This window comes from Salmo trutta, chromosome 13 (genome assembly GCF_901001165.1).
Source record: "Salmo trutta chromosome 13, fSalTru1.1, whole genome shotgun sequence".
Lineage (NCBI taxonomy): Eukaryota > Metazoa > Chordata > Actinopteri > Salmoniformes > Salmonidae > Salmo > Salmo trutta.
Window position 1 is genome coordinate 25,286,141 of NC_042969.1, and position 21,756 is coordinate 25,307,896.

The following is a 21,756-nucleotide window of genomic DNA, read 5'->3' on the forward strand; positions in this document are numbered from 1 at the left end:
GTCAATTTTCTCTCAATCTAAAGCAAAACCTAGATTCGAGCCCAATGTCGTACGTAGTTGAGCATTGTATTACTCCAACCACGTGAAAGTGACAAACTGACACGTTTTCATTTTCGTCAAATCAAGTATATCGAAGGAAGCCAACGTCGCCATCACATCGCCTACAAGTGTGATCGGGGATATCTATTGGAGAAGCAGTTTCTGCCTATCTTCATACCAAATAATTTTTATAACTAAACCAATGGTTTCCAATGGGAACAAATGAGTCATAGTGGGCAGAGCCAAGCACGAGCTAGCGAGATCCTATTGGTGCGTTCTAGCGTACATCTGCATATTTCCGTTAGGGAACGCCTCCTTTGTCAAGGGCGCGTGTGCAATTCGCCTTTGCACTCCTAAACTTTTGCAAAGGATAACGTCTACAAAACTTACTACCACATGTAGTAGTGAGTGTAAACGCGAAGCGGATGCTTCACATTTATACTTCCGGTCAAATATCTGTCTCATTGTTCAATCTGTGTTCATACGTACTGTATTTGGGTGTGTCCTTCTTTTCTTCAATTATATTTTGTGGCGGATGGCATCCAATATGTTGCACTTTACCGCCACCAACTGGACTGGTGTATAAATCCATTATACTTTGTGACACAAAATGAAGAAGAAATTTACCCTACCCTTATTAAAAATCCTCCACTCTATTCCACTAATATTAACCCGTTATGGTCCTACACCAGGCAAACAGACACCACCACTCAACACACCCTGTAACTTCTGAAGTCAGAACTCCAGTCATTCCAATAAAAGTTATACCCCATGATCTTCAAGAATAGGATTTGGGAATATGGAAGTATAGATTAGCCAAATCGTTTTACCTGAGCATGACCCCAAAACTAAGGACTTATTAGCCAGCCCTACTCTGTTGTTTATGATTTTGTTGTCATGGACAACTGATTGGGCTCATTAATTCAAGTTGAAAAATCAATGCTGCGCTCATGGAATGGCATGTTTTGAGCACTACTGAAAAGTGCTATTTACATGTGAAAAATGAATGCCATATGCTGCATTTGCTATAGGCCTATTGTTTACCTTTTAGTTGGTGACACTTTGATACCTTGATAATATGCAGCTGTTTAAAAGGCAAATCCACAGGTATAATAATAACAAAATGTCAACCCGCGTCTGTTTTGGTAAAAAAGCTGAGGGATGGGCCTGGAGAAATGTAACCACTCTCAGATTAATAGACAGAGCTATAGATGCAAGGACTGACCATCCATGATATCAGCATGATTATTTTAACCATGTTATGAGGCTATACAGTGTTTGTTACATTTTAGTCATTTAGCAGATGCTCTTATCCAGAGCAACTTACAGTAGTGAATGCATACATTTCATACATTTTTTTTTCTGCGTACTGGTCCCCCGTGGGAATCAAACCCACAACCCTGGTGTTGTAAACACCATGCTCTAGCAACTGAGCCACACGGGACCAACTACAAACTTTGGAAAAAAATAAGCTTATATTTTGGGTTCTGGGAGTGTGACAGTTGAACTCAACTCATGAGGCATTTATAAGTTACATTCTTCAAGAATCAATGGATATATATATATATATAATGTATAAATCCAAATATGGATGTAGCAACTACAGATTGCCCCTTTAAGTCAATCAAAAGTGTGCACGTTTGAGCATGTGTCCATTAGGCCAATGGATTATTTATTTTTATCAGCATAAATTAGATTGAGCAAAAAATGCCCCACATTTATTCAATAGGCTTGGATCCACACTATTCAGCTGTTGAAGGGGGCATTTTTTTAAAACAATGATTGATAGGCAGCTCAAACTTCTTGAATTGAACCATTGTTGGGTTCAAATACACATTTAGATTTGTGAACAGCCATCCACAACAACCACAATTTGTAAGGCGCAAATAGCTAAATGAGAGAGCAGCAGTGTGATTCGTATCAATTCGCTATGTAGATATCAATAATAAGCAGTTGTGTAATCTACTTAAAAATACTTTAAAGTACTACTTCAGTAGTTTTGGAGGATATCTGTACTTTACTATTTATATTTTTTGAAACTTTTACTTTTACTTCACTACATTCCTAAAGAAAACAATGTACTTTCTACTCAATACATTTTCCCTGACACCCAAAAGTACTCGTTACATTTTGACAGGAAAATGGTCCAATTCACACACTTATCAAGAGAACATCCCTGGTCATCCCTACTGCCTCTGATCTGGCGAACTCACTAAACACAAGTACTTGCAAGGTTTTGCTTTGTTTGTAAATTATGTTGGAATGTGCACCTGGCTATCCGTAAATAAAATAAAAACAAGAAAATCGTGTTGTCTGGTTTGTTTAATATAAGGAAGTGTAAATGATTTATACTTTTACTTTTGATACTTAAGTACATTTAAAACCAAAAACTTTTAGACTTTTAATCAAGTAGTATTTTACTTGAGTGAATTTCTATAAAGGTATCTTTACATTTACTCATGTATGACAATTGAGTAATTTTCCCAACTAATAATAATTTGTAATATCCGTATCGACTTCACCACTGTTGTCATCTTTGGATGCCGTCAGAAGTCGCAACATTGGAAGACATAGCTTGGACTGTAGTCTACAAAAGCCTATTACTGCTCTTTTCCCGCGATCCATCAAATACATTTGGTGTGTCTTCATAGTGGTCCATGACTTGTGGTCAGACTCGCTCAGGTGAAACAAACTTAAATGTGCGCCTTTTTCCAATGCTGATTTGAATGTCATTGAGAAAACAGAGAAATTTCAAAGATTATTTTTCGCAAACACCCTTTCTGAATTTAAAAGTAATCCTCGAAGTAATGATCTAGTTTTTCAAAAGAATCTAATCTGACAACAATGTTTTTGCTGGTAACGTAAAATATTACAGTTACGGGTTTTTTGTAATCCCTTACATGTAACGAATAACATGTAATCAGTTACTCCCCAACCTTGCAAGTACTTATCTGCAGCTACCACCACTACATCTATTTTCTGTGATAAACGTTCCGTTACTGCAGTACAGTTGATAACCATTGCTATGAACGCTAAAACAACCTGAAGCATCTATCATAGGGATCCTGTCAGGATATTGTGCCCTACTGAAGGCGCAGAAAATTCCTGACCGGAAGTCACTGTTTTGTTTGAAGCAGCTGATTGGCTAGGGCTGGGCGACGCATGCTCAGCATAACAGGAATTCAGGAGGAGCTAGCTAGCTGTCTTTGCTACAGACCTTGCTACAGTAGCTAAAAGACCTGACAGTGTAGCAGCCAGCAATGTCTTTCATAAGCTCACAATTATGAATTATGATTAAATACGACTGTCGTGAATTCTTCATAAAATATTTTGAAAGGAAATCTATGTGGACGTACTGTACTGGAGTTAGTATGTGTCTCGCGCGTGAAGTGGTCTTTGCCTACGTATTTGCCAGCTAGCATATAGCTAGTTTGTCTTTATCTAGCCTCTTTAAATACCATTAGCTACCACTTTAATTCAAGTATACCCAGGGGTGTCGCCGTTGGCTTAGTTAGCTACATTGCTTCTGGTTTATTTTTACATTTGTGCTAATTTGCATACTACCGTTACTATTCGTGGTTTATCTCCCAGCACTTCAGGTGAAAGGATGGACCACGCACAACGAGATAAATTGTCAGAGCTCGTGGAAGAGTTGACCACATCTGGGGAACCACAACTAAATCCAAAAAAACTGAAGGAAGTGAAAAAGATATGCAAGTAGGAAGTTCTTTCCTATAGCTAATTTACTTATTCCGCTTCAGCTTTACATACAAATGAGTACACTTTTAATTTTGTAAAACACAACTTCTCCTCTAACAGAGTTTCCAACGACTACATTGAGCACTTCTACCACCTGACCATGACGCAGCTGGCGCAGGAGCATGCCGAGATCCGCCTGTCAGCCTTCCAGATGGTCAGTGAGCTCTTCACCCGCTCACACCACTTCAGGGTCCTGCTGGTGGACAACTTCCAGGAGTTTCTGGACCTGACAGTGGAGACAGACTCAGATGAGCCTCTGCCACCACCCAAAGAGGTGGCTCGAAAGCTGAAGACCGTTGCCATCAAAACTGTGCAAGAATGGCAGACCACTTACGGAGAAGCCTATAAGAAACTGGCCTTGGGCTACCACTTTCTCAAGCAGGTTAAAAAGGTAAGAAGGATGATTAGCCTTATATAATTTTAAAGGTCACAGTAAAACAAGTAAATGAAGTGCTGTTTTGCAATAATCTTGTTTGTTTGCGTTCCTTTCAGGTGGACTTTCATGATGTTCAGGCCAGAACACTAGCTGAGAGGAAACGAGAGGAGGAGAGACAGAAAAGACTGGAGAGGATTTATAAAGACAAAGTTGAAAAGGCCACCAAGGAAATGGAAGGTGCACACCTTACATATTATTACTATTGTTTTTATTATCATTATAATAATTATATTGTATCACTTCCTTTATACACCAGGTTTAGGGTTTTCATGCATTGAGTGTAGCTAATGTATAACTTTTCTATGTGTTGTTGTTGCTTCTTCTCAGATGCCTCAGAAGAGATTGAAGAGTGTCTTACAGAGATAAACAACTGCATGAAGTTGCTTCTGCCTGCAGAGTTTGACCTCAGTGACCTAGATACCTCAACTCCAGCCAATAATTCAACCGCTTCTGTCTCTTCTGTGCCTAATGAGAAGGCTAGCACCTCCAGTGACCTAGACGAACAGCCCTGTTGTAGTAAAGACCTGGAGCTCCAGAGGGAACCCAAGAATCCAGAGACAAGTACAGCAACGAAAACCAATGAGGAGAAGGAGGAAGAGGATCCTAGTGATGAAGACAGCGATATGGAGGATGTTCTGGATGAAGATGCATTCATACGCAACACAGGACTCATATCTCACAAATACAGCCTGGACCTGAACCTCTCCACAGGTGAGTAGTCACTCACACAGGACAGTTACATCTATAGGTACCCACGTAACCTTTAACCTCTCCGCAGGTGAGTAGTCACTCACACAGGACAGTTACATCTATAGGTACCCACGTAACCTTTAACCTCTCCGCAGGTGAGTAGTCACTCACACAGGACAGTTACATCTATAGGTACCCACGTAACCTTTAACCTCTCCACAGGTGAGTAGTCACTCACACAGGACAGTTACATCTATAGGAACCCACATAACCTTTAACCTCTCCACACATGATTAGTCACTCACACAGGACAGTTAGACCTATAGGAACCCACATAACCTTTAACCTCTCCACAGGTGAGTAGTCACTCACACAGGACAGTTACGTCTATAGGAACACACATAACCTGAGCTACAGCCTTCCCTGTAGCTCAGTTGGTAGAGCATGGTGTTTGCAACGCCAGGGTTGTGGGTTCGATTCCCACGGGGGGCCAGCACAGAAAAAAAAATGTATGAAATTGTATGAAATGTATGCATTCACTACTGTAAGTCGCTCTGGATAAGAGCGTCTGCTAAATGACTAAAATGTAATGTAAATGTAACCTTCAACATAATTCTCGAAAGAGTTCTAATCAACACTTCCAAGAGATCACACTGAATAAGAGGTGCTGTTTTTTTTAAATGTGCCAGACAGGGAAGGAATGTCACCTTTCAGTAGTTTTCCTCAATCCCCACAGATTTAAAGTTAAAGGAGACAGAGGAAAATGAAGCCGTGGTGAACACCATGAAGGACCTACACAAACTGCTCAGCACTAAACACCTGCCTGTCGTCCAGTACTGGGTTCAGGTAGGGCTTCAAATTCAACAGATTTTCAAAAACAGTGGGCTGTGCCCATCATTCAAATCAAATTATATTTGTCACATGCTTAGTAAACAACAGGTGCAGACTTACAGTGAAATGCTTACTTAAGAATCCGGGTTCGATCCCAGGCAGTGTCTCAGCCGGCCGCGATCGGGAGACCCATGAGGTGGCACCCAGTTGGCCCAGCGTCGTCCAGGTTAGGGGAGGGTTTGGCCAGCCGGGATATCCTTGTCCTATCGCGGTCTAGCGGCTCCTTGTGGCGAGCCGGGCGGATGCACGCTGTGACGGTCGCCAGGTGTACGGTGTTTCCTCCGACACATTGGTGCAGCTGGCTTCCGGGTTAAGTGAGCGGTGTGTCAAGAAACATTGCGGCTTGGCACGGTCGTGTTTCGGAGGATGCATGGCTCTCGACCTTCGTCTCTCCTGAGTCCATCTGGGAGTTGCAGCGATGGGACAAGACTATAACTACCAATTGGATATCATGAAATTGGGTAGAAAAAGGGGCTAAAAAAAGAATCATAATGCCACGAGGAATAAATACCCAGTGAATAACAATGCAGAGTAAAACTAACATGGCTATATACAGGAAGTACCAGGTAGTCACATGGCTATATACAGGGAGAACCAGGTAGTCACATGGCTATATACAGGGAGAACCAGGTAGTCACATGGCTATATACAGGGAGTACCAGGTAGTAACATGGCTATATACAGGAAGTACCAGGTAGTCACATGGCTATATACAGGGAGAACCAGGTAGTGACATGGCTATATACAGGGAGTACCAGGTAGTGACATGGCTATATACAGGGAGTACCAGGTAGTGACATGGCTATATACAGGAAGTACCAGGTAGTCACATGGCTATATACAGGGAGAACCAGGTAGTGACATGGCTATATACAGGGAGTACCAGGTAGTGACATGGCTATATACAGGGAGTACCAGGTAGTAACATGGCTATATACAGGGAGTACCAGGTAGTAACATGGCTATATACAGGGAGTACCAGGTAGTAACATGGCTATATACAGGGAGTACCAGGTAGTAACATGGCTATATACAGGGAGTACCAGGTAGTCACATGGCTATATACAGGGAGTACCAGGTAGTCACATGGCTATATACAGGGAGTACCAGGTAGTAACATGGCTATATACAGGGAGTACCAGGTAGTAACATGGCTATATACAGGGAGAACCAGGTAGTAACATGGCTATATACAGGGAGTACCAGGTAGTAACATGGCTATATACAGGGAGTACCAGGTAGTAACATGGCTATATACAGGGAGAACCAGGTAGTGACATGGCTATATACAGGGAGAACCAGGTAGTGACATGGCTATATACAGGGAGAACCAGGTAGTAACATGGCTATATACAGGGAGTACCAGGTAGTAACATGGCTATATACAGGGAGAACCAGGTAGGGACATGGCTATATACAGGGAGTACCAGGTAGTGACATGGCTATATACAGGGAGTACCAGGTAGTCACATGGCTATATACAGGGAGTACCAGGTAGTAACATGGCTATATACAGGGAGTACCAGGTAGTAACATGGCTATATACAGGGAGTACCAGGTAGTAACATGGCTATATACAGGGAGAACCAGGTAGTGACATGGCTATATACAGGGAGTACCAGGTAGTAACATGGCTATATACAGGGAGTACCAGGTAGTAACATGGCTATATACAGGGAGAACCAGGTAGTAACATGGCTATATACAGGGAGTACCAGGTAGTAACATGGCTATATACAGGGAGTACCAGGTAGTCACATGGCTATATACAGGGAGTACCAGGTAGTAACATGGCTATATACAGGGAGAACCAGGTAGTAACATGGCTATATACAGGGAGAACCAGGTAGTAACATGGCTATATACAGGGAGAACCAGGTAGTAACATGGCTATATACAGGGAGAACCAGGTAGTAACATGCCTATATACAGGGAGTACCAGGTAGTAACATGGCTATATACAGGGAGTACCAGGTAGTAACATGGCTATATACAGGGAGAACCAGGTAGTAACATGGCTATATGCAGGGAGAACCAGGTAGTAACATGGCTATATACAGGGAGAACCAGGTAGTAACATGGCTATATACAGGGAGTACCAGGTAGTAACATGGCTATATACAGGGAGTACCAGGGAGTGACATGGCTATATACAGGGAGTACCAGGTAGTAACATGGCTATATACAGGGAGAACCAGGGAGTAACATGGCTATATACAGGGAGTACCAGGTAGTAACATGGCTATATACAGGGAGTACCAGGTAGTAACATGGCTATATACAGGGAGAACCAGGTAGTCACATGGCTATATACAGGGAGTACCAGGTAGTCACATGGCTATATACAGGGAGTACCAGGTAGTGACATGGCTATATACAGGGAGAACCAGGTAGTAACATGGCTATATACAATGAGAACCAGGTAGTAACATCATACAAGGAGAACCAGGTAGTAACATGGCTATAAACAGGAAGTACCAGGTAGTAACATGGCTATATACAGGGAGTTCCAGTACCTAGTCGATGTGCAGGGGTACGAGGTAATTGAGGTAGATATGTACATATAGGTAGGGGTAAAATGACTAGGCAACAGGAAAAATAAATGACAGTAGCAGCAGCCTATGATTGTAAGTGAGTGTGTGGTCTCTGTTGGTTCTAGACTTAGTGCACTGGTACCACTTGCTGTGCTGTAGCAGAGAGAACAGTCTATGACTTGGGTGGATGGAGTCTTTGACAACTTTTTGGCCCTTCCTCTGACACCACCTGGTATAGAGGTCCTGGATGGCAGGGAGCTCTGCCTCTGATGTACTGGGCCGTACTCACCACCCTCTGTAGCGCCTTGAAGTTGCCGTACCAAGCAGTGATGCAGCGAGCCAAGATGCTCTCAATCATCAAACATGGATAAACCAAAATAATGGTCCTTTAAGACCTGTGTACATGTTCCAGGACAGGCTCCAGGTCTGCTTGATAGTAATGTTGATACTATTTAGGACCTGTATACATGTTCCAGGACAGGCTCCAGGTCTGCTTGATAGTAATGTTGATACTATTTAGGACCTGTGTACATGTTCCAGGACAGGCTCCAGGTCTGCTTGATAGTAATGTTGATACTATTTAGGACCTGTGTACATGTTCCAGGACAGGCTCCAGGTCTGCTTGATAGTAATGTTGATACTATTTAGGACCTGTGTACATGTTCCAGGACAGGCTCCAGGTCTGCTTGATAGTAATGTTGATACTATTTAGGACCTGTGTACATGTTCCAGGACAGGCTCCAGGTCTGCTTGATAGTAATGTTGATACTATTTAGGACCTGTGTACATGTTCCAGGACAGGCTCCAGGTCTGCTTGATAGTAATGTTGATACTATTTAGGACCTGTGTACATGTTCCAGGACAGGCAAAAAGTTGAATACTTTCTCCCAAGGTTTTCACCAAGGCGGGTGTGCCAGAACCGCTCCTCAGACGTGCCATAGACTTCAAGTCGTCGCTGGAGAGAGCTCTGCAGAAACACGAAGACCTGCACATTGACTACAAGGCCAGGCATCGCAGAGTGGTGAGTACAATGAAAACATTATTTAGCAAGAAGGGCAGGTGTCGAGAAATATAATCATTTGCAAGAAATCCAGATCCCGGTCATATTTTTCTTTGCATGCATTCGTCCATTTTACTGTCCAGTTGTTCATGTGACTTCTCAGCCTGGTTGCAAGTATATATTTTTACCAGTAGAGGGCACTATTTCACAACATATTACCCACGGATAGGAAGAGGTTTGCCACGCTTTTATTTAACTAGGCAAGTCGGTTAAGAACAAATTCTAATTTTCAATGACGGCCTAGGAACAGTGAGGTAACTGCCTCATTCAGTGGCAGAATGACACATTTTTACCCCGACAGCTCGGGGATTCGATCTTGCAACCTTTTGGTTGCTAGTCCAACGCTCTAAGCACTAGGCTACCTGCCGCACCATACGAGTAGGGGAAGGTGGATACCTAGTCAGTTGTACAACTGAATGCCTTCGACTGAAATGTGTCTTCTGCATTTAACCCAACCCCTCTGAATCAGAGAGGTGGCTTAATCTCCATCCACGTCTTCGGCTCCCGGGGAACAGCGGGTTAACGGCCTGGCCCGAGGGGTTGACAACTATCAGTACGGTACTGAGGATCATTTAAAAAAACGTCAGTGTGCAGATATCTGTGTGTGGTCTGTATTCATAGGTAAAATCCTTTTTTAAATACAAGTAAGTAGATTGCACTAATGCAGTATGCATCAATTGCTGTGTTTTTAATACAGACATCTTTATCCTCTCCCCTTTTCATATTCATGTTCAGATCTTCTCTGAAAACTGTAAAATCCCACGTGTTATTGATTTTCTCATTGGAAAAAGTGAGCGGCATCATTGACATGTTGTCCATGGCCTCAATACCATTAACACCTGAAGGCAAAAGTCCCTCAAATCTAATTCCATGTTCAGCACTTCTGTAATGTCTTTTATTTTAAATTGTTTCAGGGCCTGGAAGTGGAAGAACCGCAGTAGTTGTATTAAAAAAAATGAATAGTTGGACATTTGTGCGAGGTATGATAGCGGTGTTGAAATGGAACGCATCAGGCTGAGATTAGCACAGCGAGAGAGAATGGAGAGGCAGGGCTTTAGGTATTAATAGACAGAACCATTTCTCTCCCTCTCTGGAATACTACGCATACCTAGCAGTTATGAGACTCATCATTATGACACCTGATGTCCCTTTTTAACTGGGCAGGGAGAGCGAGAGAGAGCGTTGCGTTTGAGGGAACGCGGGGAAGTGACAGTGACAGAGCGCCATACTGCTACCTGTAAAGGTTTATCACTGTCAGACAACATTTCCAATGCCGTGTGATAAAGCAACAACTTAAAGTCCTTTATCATAATTAGTTTTTCCTTTTTACCCTTAAAAGCATTTCATTACTGTATTCGCTTTATCGGGGCTCTGACAAGGATGTGATTGCTTTTTCGACTCAATAAACCCGTGCTGATTGGGAGTAAAATTGAGAAATCCAAAAAGGTAAAGATGGTAGTTTAGCTGCTTCTCACTCCACTGACATAAAAACATAGACGTGAAGTCAAGGAACAAAGTAATTACCAAAACAACTCAACCCTTAATAGCCTTGTAGTTAGTATATTTGTATGGCTTCAGCCTGCAGGACTACACTACATTGTACCACCTCACAGTTGCATAACATGCACAGAAACATTTATGAGATCCAATCATGGATTTGGGTAATTTATGTTATGTTTTAATTCTATGTTGCGTTAATTCTCTATGGGGCTTCAGTGAGTACAACAGAAAGCAAAGTATGCTTTTTTTAAACGTACCCATGAAAACTGCTTTAATTAAAATGTACCCTTGACATCAATTTGATATTTGATTGAGCAATCCATACTCCATGTAGGACCCACTTCTCCGTCCTATTGTAAATGAAAGGGCCAAACCTTAACCCACATCCAGACTGAGTGCCTGCTGTACTGCAGTATCCCTCTTCCTCCAACAGTATCCCTCTTCCTCCAACAGTATCCCTCTTCCTCCAACAGTATCCCTCTTCCTCCAGCAGTATCCCTCTTCCTCCAGCAGTATCCCTCTTCCTCCAGCAGTATCCCTCTTCCTCCAGCAGTATCCCTCTTCCTCCAGCAGTATCCCTCTTCCTCCAGCAGTACCCCTCCTCTCTCTCCCTCTCTCTCTCTCTCTCTCTCTCTCTCTCTCTCTCTCTCTGTCTGCTGGCAGTGGCACCCATTTGATAAATGGAAGAGGTGGATGTGTCTGACACCAGCACTCTGCAGCTGGCTGGATCTCATTTAAGCACCTTTAATTATTGGTCACTGAGGTTTATGGTAAAGAAGGGAGTATTTGTAAAGCAGGCACCTTTTCAACCCCCTCCCCACACATTGAACATGCAGCATGGGATGAATATTGCGTTGTTTACCCAGATAAGGCATCTTATCAGGACCAGGAGGAAGAGCAGTAATTGATGTCTCTCTGTTTTTCACATTGGGAAACTGGAGATAAACAGAGAGAGTCTTTCCCCCTGCCTGTTCTGTGCTTCATCCTCACCTGATCAGGCCGTGTGTACAATATCTACAGACTGACTGGTATTAATGTTAGCACCACTCCACACTCTGTCTGTGAGCTAACGGAGAGGCTTGGCAGGCCTAGTCTGTCTTCACCCTCTGCACTCCTGGTCCACACTGACCACTGATCTGTACAGGGTTCAGTCAAGCACATGATCACTCATTTGAGATCAGTAAGCAGGATAACTGTTGTTATATCCCCGAATGTCATTATCTTTATGATGTTCAGAGACTGGGCCTATTTAATGTGAACCACTTTCAGCATGCATTTATCTAGACATAGTTCAAATATATTCATCAGATGGGCTAAGTAATAGTCTCATCATCGTATGATTGCGCCCGTGTCACGTCGCTGGTTGGCCCACTCTGCCTGTTCCAGACGTTCAGGATAAAGACATTGGGGAAGCTGACAGTGTCGTTTGGAGGATGTAGACATATATAACTTCATCTGTCAGGTGACCTGGCGGTCCCCTCCAGGATGAGGTCCCGGGGGAGGCCCCTAAGGGGCCCTCATTAGAGTATCCCCCAGACACCCAGTCGGGTAGTAGGTCTGGAATATGGACCATTACTATTGGCTGGTACCTATCTCCACGTCCCCAAAGCATCCCTCAGTCCCCCTTCTGTTTGTCTTCATGTCAGATCCTCTCCCTCCCGTTGAATCTTATTTACCCAATAGGTCTTTTCTCACTTCATTACTTTATGACAGAAACTCTTTTTATCAAATGCTGCTACAAAGTACCACACAGTATTTGGACATGGCTCTTGACCACAGAACCAATCGAATAGTAGCTAGGCTATATATGCATGGTGGAAATACTCATTAACATCAATCACTATGTGACTGGAAATGCTTTCCAAGACCAAAGCACATTTTGCGTTAGGCTACATTTTCTTATGTAAAGAAAGTAAATGCATTTAAATGATTCTTGCATTAAAGCCTTTACAATCTTCACAGAACACATTCTCCCTCCACAGTAATGCATAATGTAATATACTCCTGTATGCTGAGGAGATGGTGTCTGTCTGTCTGTGGACTTGTGTGTTTCTGAGACTGAATGCTGTCCAGCCAGGCAGTGAGGGGCATTACATTGTCTGCAGAGACAATGGAGGACAACTTAAAGAGTTTTTCACCTCCAGCAGTCTTGAGTGTGTCCTCCGACCGACCGACCGACCGACTCGCAGCGCTTAATTCCATTCCCCTGGCCGGGCATTCCCCTGGCCCAGCCGCCTTGCTCCAGCAGCCCATACACCTGAGTTATTGGTTTGCTGTAATAATTACCTTCCAGTGAGAGTGGATATTAGCATATAAATAGCAGATGAACGAAGGACCATCACAGCTGAGTACATAACATTTTTGGTTTATAAGATTGAATGGGTTTTTAAATGCATAGCCATCAAACTTGCCAAAAGACAAATGAAGTTGAGTTGAGTTCTCTGACGTTGCCTCCTAAGATATATTTTTTAAAGGATAACAGACTTAAGGAGTACACTGGAGCGGGCGCTTCCCAGGGCACAAAGTCATTGAGATTGCTTACACAATTAATTAGACCATAGAAAATATATTGGAGGGCACAGGGAGCACTTTAGCCCCCTGAAGGGTGTTTTTCCCAGTAAGTGGTGGATATATAACCAGAACCTCACCTACACCTTTCACTGGGGGAAGGGACGGAGGGTTGGACATGGCCAATCCATAGTTCACCCTGGATGTTTGAAAGCCAAGTAGCACTGGGAAGGAATGGCACGCCAAGTAGCACTGGGAAGGAATGGCACGCCAAGTAGCACTGGGAAGGAATGGCACGCCAAGTAGCACTGGGAAGGAATGGCACGCCAAGTAGCACTGGGAAGGAATGGCACGCCAAGTAGCACTGGGAAGGAATGGCACGCCAAGTAGCACTGGGAAGGAATGGCACGCCAAGTAGCACTGGGAAGGAATGGCACGCCAAGTAGCACTGGGAAGGAATGGCACGGCAAGTAGAACTGGGAAGGAATGGCACGCCAAGTAGCACTGGGAAGGAATGGCACGGCAAGTAGAACTGGGAAGGAATGGCACGGCAAGTAGAACTGGGAAGGAATGGCACGCCAAGTAGCACTGGGAAGGAATGGCACGCCAAGTAGCACTGGGAAGGAATGGCACGCCAAGTAGCACTGGGAAGGAATGGATCATATTCTTATTTAATGCGCCTGCTTCTGTCTCTAAAATGTATTATGGACACCTTTGCAGAATTATAATTAGCCTAATTAGGGAAATGTGTACAATTTGATCTTTTTTTGAATGAAAAAAGAACACACATTTTCCTAATTGAATGACATACAATTATTGTCTCTGAAATACAAAGGAATAAATAAGTAACAAATAACACCGCAGTTGTAGCCTAAAGCTGCTGTATTTGCTATGTAGACCATTCAGGGGAAGATATCCGTATAGTTAACTTAAAATTTAAAAAAATATCTTGGGCAACTGTCCTGCAATATTTTGTAAGAGGGAGAAAATGTGATTTTCTTTATACGTTGTACAGGATAGGAAAAAGGTCTGTTTTAAATGCGAAGGTGGGGATAAGGGATAGAGCCCATGCTTTAGATAGGCTTGTGTCAGCAAAATGTTTCTCCTCCCCATGCACACCCCTGTATAAGAGTTACAACGCTGCCATCTCAAGATTGCAGTCCTGATTTTATCACTGCAGAATTAAAACTAAAAGAATGTCTGTCGACCAGGAATTTCTAGTGGGCTGGTAATATTATTCCATGGGGTTTTAATCTATCAACGGAGAAATAACTGCTTTGGATTAAAGAAGACAACTGGTATAAACAAAATAGCAATCTCCTTTTCCACAATTGCTAGCTACTGGGAATGAAAGACTGTACCTGGGCCTGGAGTAATGTAGAACGTTTGTGTTGCGTTGTGGATTGCAATTTGTCTCCTTTTCCCTGAGTTTGAGGGTGGAATCCACTAAGTTAGAATAGAGTTGTTAAAGCGATCATTTCTATGGTAAACATTAGGTTGGTGGATTTGGCTATCTTGTACCTTACCATTGTGGTAACACTTGACACTCACTGTCATGACATATTATAACACGGTCATAACCATGCCATAACAGCTGACATAACTTGTCATAACCTGTAATAATATGGTATTACCACTGTCATGACCCATATATTTACACCTTTTGTTACATATATTGCATTTTATGGATGGTTATGACGCCTACATAAGAGTGTCAAACACACATTTATTCAAATTAGTTTTTTCCCTGTCAAGAAGTTTCCTTTCATTTGGAAGTTTGTTTCTTAAATCCTTTGTTGTTGTCATATTTTAAATAACTTGTAGATATGACACTGTCATGAAGTATTATGACCATCCTGTGTCACTTTACTTGGACTAAAAAAAATACACTATGACACTGTCAAGAAGCATTATGACCATCATAATCATATAAGCCCGATAGGCCTATCATGTACATGCCTTTATATCAGTCAAAAAGAGGGTGTCTTGTCCTCCTGAAATCTCCTCCTGCATTCATCCCAGTCATCAGCAACAGAGCATTGGGTAGGCGCATGTCTGACATCAATGTGTGCGCAATTACAATGTTAATTTAATATGGTCAATTTCAGAAAATGTTATATAACATAAACGTACTGTTGACATGTAGGCTCTGATGTAATGGAATATTTTGCCTTGTGTGGTAGGTTTTGTAGGTTTTTACACTCTTCTGTAGGTGTCATAACCAGCCATAAAATAACGCAATATATGTCACAACAGGTTTCAATATGTGTCATGAACATATTATGACAAGTTGTTAGCCGTTATGGCATATTATGACATGGTTATGACCGTGTTATAACGTGTCATGACACTGAGTGTCAAGTGTTACCACAATGGTAAGGTACAAGATAGCCAAATCCCCCAACCTAATGTTTACCATAGAAATGATCGCTTTAACAACTCTATTCTAACTTAGTGTATTCTACCCCCAAACAAGGAAAGGGAGAGAAAGTGCAATCCACAACGCAACACAAACTAAAGTGTTACCAAAACCATTATTATATTAGAAACCATTATTACATTAGAAACCATTATTATATTAGAAACCATTATTACATTAGAAACCATTATTACATTAGAAACCATTATTACATTAGAAACCATTATTACATTAGAAACCATTATTATATTAGAAACCATTATTACATTAGAAACCATTATTACATTAGAAACCATTATTACATTAGAAACCATTATTACATTAGAAACCATTATTACATTAGAAACCATTATTACATTCTATGAAATAGAGGAAAATATCCTTCATTTCTTCAAGTATCATTTCAAAACCATACTGCTCTTTTGCTTTCTTTCTTTCTCTCTCTCTCTCTCTCTCTCTCTCTCTCTCTCTCTCTGATATCAGTAATTATGAGTTAATTACTATTTAATCTGAAATTGTTGTAATATTATGGAACAATTAAATTGGTCTTCTTGTCTCATAAGCGCAGGTGTCTGTTGTATTAAGTGCGGTGCGAAGGATGAGCCACTTATTCACCACCATCTAGCTGGCCTCTCTGAGCAACATGTACATTACTGTGGCTCCTCTCTGAGCAACATGTACATTACTGTGGCTCCTCTCTGAGCAACATGTACATTACTGTGGCTCCTCTCTGAGCAACATGTAAATTACTGTGGCTCCTCTCTGAGCAACATGTAAATTACTGTGGCTCCTCTCTGAGCAACATGTACATTACTGTGGCTCCTCTCTGAGCAACATGTACATTACTGTGGCTCCTCTCTGAGCAACATGTACATTACTGTGGCTCCTCTCTGAGCAACATGTACATTACTGTGGCTCCTCTCTGAGCAACATGTACATTACTGTGGCTCCTCTCTGAGCAACATGTACATTACTGTGGCTCTTTGAGCAACATGTACATTACTGTGGCTCTTCTCTGAGCAACATGTACATTACTGTAGCTCTTCTCTGAGCAACATGTACATTACTGTGGCTCCTCTCTGAGCAGCATGTACATTACTGTGGCTCCTCTCTGAGCAGCATGTACATTACTGTGGCTCTTCTCTGAGCAGCATGTACATTACTGTGGCTCCTCTCTGAGCAGCATGTACATTACTGTGGCTCCTCTCTGAGCAGCATGTACATTACTGTGGCTCTTCTCTGAGCAGCATGTACATTACTGTGGCTCTTCTCTGAGCAACATGTACATTACTGTGGCTCCTCTCTGAGCAGCATGTACATTACTGTCATACCGCTCAGGAAGGAGATGCGTTCTGTCTCCTAGAGATGAACATACTTTGGTGCGAAAAGTGCAAATCAATCCCAGAACAACAGCAAAGGACCGTGTGAAGATGTTGGAGGAAACAGGTACAAAAGTATCTATATCCACAGTAAAACGAGTCCTATATCGACATCGCTCAGCAAGGAAGAAGCCACTGCTCCAAAACCGCCATAAAAAAGCCAGACTACAGTTTGCAACTGCACATGGGGACAAAGATCATACTTTTTGGATAAATATCCTCTGGTCTGATGAAACAAAAATCGAACTGTTTGGCCATAATGACCACCGTTATGTTTGGAGGAAAAAGGGGGAGGCTTGCAAGCCGAAGAAACCATCCCAACCGTGAAGCACGGGGGTGGCAGCATCATGTTGTGGGGTGCTTTGCTGCAGGAGATACTGGTGCACTTCACAAAATAGATGGCATCATGAGGAAAGGGAAATTATGTGGATATATTGAAGCAACATCTCAAGACATCAGTCAGGAAGTTAAAGCTTGGTCGCAAATGGGTCTTCCAAATGGACAATGACCCCAAGCATACTTCCAAAGTTGTGGCAAAATGGCTTAAGGAGAACAAAGTCAAGGTATTGGAGTGGCCATTACAAAGCCCTGATCCCAATCATATAGACATTTTGTGGACACAACTGAAAAGTGTGTGCGAGCAAGGAGGCCTACAAACCTGACTCAGTTACACCAGCTCTGTCAGGAGGAATTGGCCAAAAGTCACCCAACTTATTGTGGGAGGCTTGTGGAAGGCTACCTGAAACGTTTGACCCAAGTTAAACAATTTAAAGGCAATGCTACCAAATACTAATTGAGTGTATGTAAACTTCTGACCCACTGGGAATGTGATGAAAGAAATAAAAGCTGAAATAAATCATTCTCTCTGCTATTATTCTGACATTTCACATTCTTAAAATAAAGTGGTGATCCTGACTGACCTAAGACAGGGAATTTTTACTAGGATTAAATGTCAGCAATTGTGAAAAACTGAGTTTAAATGTATTTGGCTGTATGTAAACTTCCGACTTCAACTGTACATTACTGTGGCTGCCCTCTGAGCAACATGCACATTACTGTGGCTGCCCTCTGAGCAACATGCACATTACTGTGGCTGCTCTCTGAGCAACATGTACATTACTGTGGCTGCTCTCTGAGCAGCATGTACATTACTGTGGCTGCCCTCTGAGCAACATGCACATTACTGTGGCTGCCCTCTGAGCAACATGCACATTACTGTGGCTGCCCTCTGAGAAACATGCACATTACTGTGGCTGCTCTCTGAGCAACATGTACATTACTGTGGCTGCTCTCTGAGCAGCATGTACATTATAGTGGCTGCTCTCTGAGCAGCATGTACGTTACTGTGGCTGCCCTCTGAGCAACATGTACATTACTGTGGCTACTCTCTGAGCAGCAGGTACGTTACTGTGGCTCCTCTCTGAGCAGCAGGTACGTTACTGTGGCTGCTCTCTGAGCAGCATGTACATTATAGTGGCTGCTCTCTGAGCAGCAGGTACGTTACAGTGGCTGCTCTCTGAGCAGCAGGTACGTTACTGTGGCTGCTCTCTGAGCAGCGGGTACGTTACTGTGGCTGCTCTCTGAGCAGCGGGTACGTTACTGTGGCTGCTCTCTGAGCAGCAGGTACGTTACTGTGGCTGCTCTCTGAGCAGCAGGTACGTTACTGTGGCTGCTCTCTGAGCAGCAGGTACGTTACTGTGGCTGCTCTCTGAGCAGCAGGTACGTTACTGTGGCTGCTCTCTGAGCAGCAGGTACGTTACTGTGGCTGCTCTCTGAGCAGCAGGTACGTTACTGTGGCTGCTCTCTGAGCAGCAGGTACGTTACTGTGGCTGCTCTCTGAGCAGCAGGTACGTTACTGTGGCTCGTCTCCCTGTTGAAAGCGATAACAGGGAGTAATTTAGACCTCATCCAAAGACAGTTTAGACCCTAATCTGCCATATTCAACACCGCTCACATGCGGTAATGAAAAATAAAATGAGAGGGAGAATAAGAGAAATAAAAAGCAAGCTTTGATCTACCTGTACTACTTGACATAAAGGTAATCATGAAAGTAATTAAGCTGAATAAATGGAAAGGCGTGCGTGAAACAGTGGCTCATACGTGGCGTGCCCTAGACAAACCAAGGACATGAGAATTATGGGTAATATTTTATGAAAATGACCCCTATATTTAAATGGCATTCTGTTATGCGTTGTAGCGCAAGGAATGGTTAACTACCTTTTTGAGTAAATTAAAAGGCATAAATTCTGTTTAGCGGCGATGCGGGCTTCGCTTCATTCCCCAGGCAGAGCAGAACAGAACAGCCTCCCTTATTGAGGGGAGGAGGAGGAGGAGAGAAAAAAGCCTTGGGTTGCTTTTCACTTTTCATAAATTCCCCTGCTCGGATTCTATACCCCAAAAATAATTTGCGGCCAAGGCAGCTCATTGTTATTCCGCCATGATTGATGGTGGTCATTTACTCTCCTGGGGAGTTAAGTGCCCCTGTCATTCCTGAAGAGCGTAATTGGGAGGTTCCACAGGTCAGCGCCGGTGACAGTTTTCTCTTTTGATTAGTGTTAGAGTGATAGCAAAACGTACAGGCTGGGTGATAGATGAGCATGTGCAGGTAGAGGCTCCAGGCAGAGGAGAGGAGGAGACCACCTCCCCTCCTGTCCTGAACCATGCACACCACCTTCTTTGTTCTCAGCAGCATCTTCTAACAGACAGACAGACAGACAGACAGACAGACAGACAGGGGCCATGGACATGGTGGCCACTCATCTATACCAGCATCAGTTTAGTTTCATCCAACTCATGCCCTGTTGTCTGAGAAGTGGGACGTAATAAATAGTCAAGTGCACAGCCTGAGTAATCAGACTTGGGGGGTTTATTTGGTAGTGATTATGGCTGGAGGCCGGTGGTTACCACCTAGTCCTCTCAGCTCTTGTTGAGTAGATCTCCCGAAAGCGATTGTGTTGAGGAAATACAGCTGGCTGGTTCAGAGGTGAGAGCCCTCCATATCGCTTGGTGACCCGGACTTTCTCTGACTAGCCTGTCTCGGGTTCCTTATCAGCTCCACACACAGACACCTCTCCCACACCTGTGAATCAGGGCCACAGTACACTTATCGCTCCATCTGTTGGACAGCCTATTGCTTCCAACAGTTTTATTTCCTCTTCTTTCAGGAATAAAGAATAGGCTAAGATTCGGGTATTAGGTGAGTGGATTGGCCAGAACAGAGAGGTGCTTATGTGCAAACTGGGGAAGGGGGGATAGTTGAGCAAATGTATCTAAAAGTTAACAACAGCTTTTAGATACCTTTACAACTAATACATGTTGTCTTTTCAGATCATTTGTAAACTTTTAAGTTGTCTGTTTGAAAAACACTACCTTAGTCAATCATATTGTATCAATTACAGTTACTGGTGAGAAATAACTAAGTTGCCTCCTGGAGAAACTCTATGTAAATCTCCCTCTCTGTCTCCCTTAACCTCAATGACAAAATTAACTAAACAAGCGCTGTTATACGCACTGACAATTAGATGGCACAGTGGTCAAATAAACCACTACGTCAAAAGGAAGCGGAAAAAAATTGGATGTGGTCAAGTGGAAATTCCATTAAGGCTTTGAATTAAAATGTGAAGACGTCCCACGTTACTGCCGAGTTAGCCGTTCGGGGCGCTGTAAATCTTGTGAACACCCTGAGGGCCGTGGGGGATACCATTTGAGTGATAATCAGCAACCGGGGAACTGCTGATGAGGTCCTAATTCCTCTGTAACCTGTCTGCAAACAAACACAGAGACAGCAGGGAGGAGAGGGGGTAGGGGACTTGAGGAAGACTGGGAGAGAAGAGAGTCTCTGTTTACTTCTAGTGATGCAGGGGCATGGAGAATACGGACGGTGCTGTTTGATTATTGTGGTCCTAGGAAGAGGCCTAGTTTTATGTTAGGCAAGTAAGGATAGTCTTTCTCATGTATTGTTAGATTATAATAAAATGTCTAACTAGCTACATTGCTGATGTATTACCATTTAGTAGTTTATTTTATGTTTAACCTTTATTTAACTAGGCTAGTCAGTTAAGAACAAATTCTTATTTACAATGACGGCCTACACCGGCCAAACCCGGACGACGCTGGGACAATTGTATGCCGCCCTATGGGACTCCCAATCACGGCCAGTTGTTATACAGCCTGGATTCAAACCAGGGTGTCTGTAGTGACGCACTAGATGCAGTGCCTTAGACCGCTGCGCCACTCGGGAGCCCGAATGGTGAAGCGGTCCTTTCCATAGTCAGTCAACCATGTTGATCTGACCCTGTACTTACAAAGACACCCTCTTCCCATCCACTAGATGAAAGCGCCGGAGGGCAGCGATGACGACGATGATGACTTTGAAGAGGTTCCGGAGAAGGAGGGTTTTGAACCCCACATTCCAGACCATCTACGGGAGGAGTACGGTGAGTTTGCTCAGCTGCAGAGGACCAGGGGCAGGTACATACACAACAGGGTCACAGCCATACAAACAGCATCTGAGAAGAGCATAATGAAGAGTAATCCCAGTA

The 21,756-nt window shown here is 43.1% G+C and overlaps 1 protein-coding gene across 2 annotated transcripts in view; it reads left to right on the plus strand.

The window, feature by feature from the left end:
• The first annotated feature begins 3,224 nt into the window (after nt 1-3,224).
• uvssa (UV-stimulated scaffold protein A) overlaps nt 3,225-21,756 on the plus strand; it is a 28,093-nt gene continuing 9,561 nt past the window's right edge. The window contains exons 1-8 of one of the 2 annotated variants that reach the window (XM_029771510.1): nt 3,225-3,408; nt 3,631-3,756; nt 3,859-4,189; nt 4,291-4,411; nt 4,562-4,945; nt 5,661-5,770; nt 9,242-9,370; nt 21,546-21,651. In XM_029771510.1, coding sequence (XP_029627370.1) covers nt 3,647-3,756; nt 3,859-4,189; nt 4,291-4,411; nt 4,562-4,945; nt 5,661-5,770; nt 9,242-9,370; nt 21,546-21,651 — 1,291 coding nt within the window. In that variant the 5' untranslated portion in view covers nt 3,225-3,408; nt 3,631-3,646. Of the gene's footprint in view, nt 3,757-3,858; nt 4,190-4,290; nt 4,412-4,561; nt 4,946-5,660; nt 5,771-9,241; nt 9,371-21,545; nt 21,652-21,756 lie in introns of both variants that reach the window. The other variant, XM_029771509.1, reaches the window with a different exon arrangement.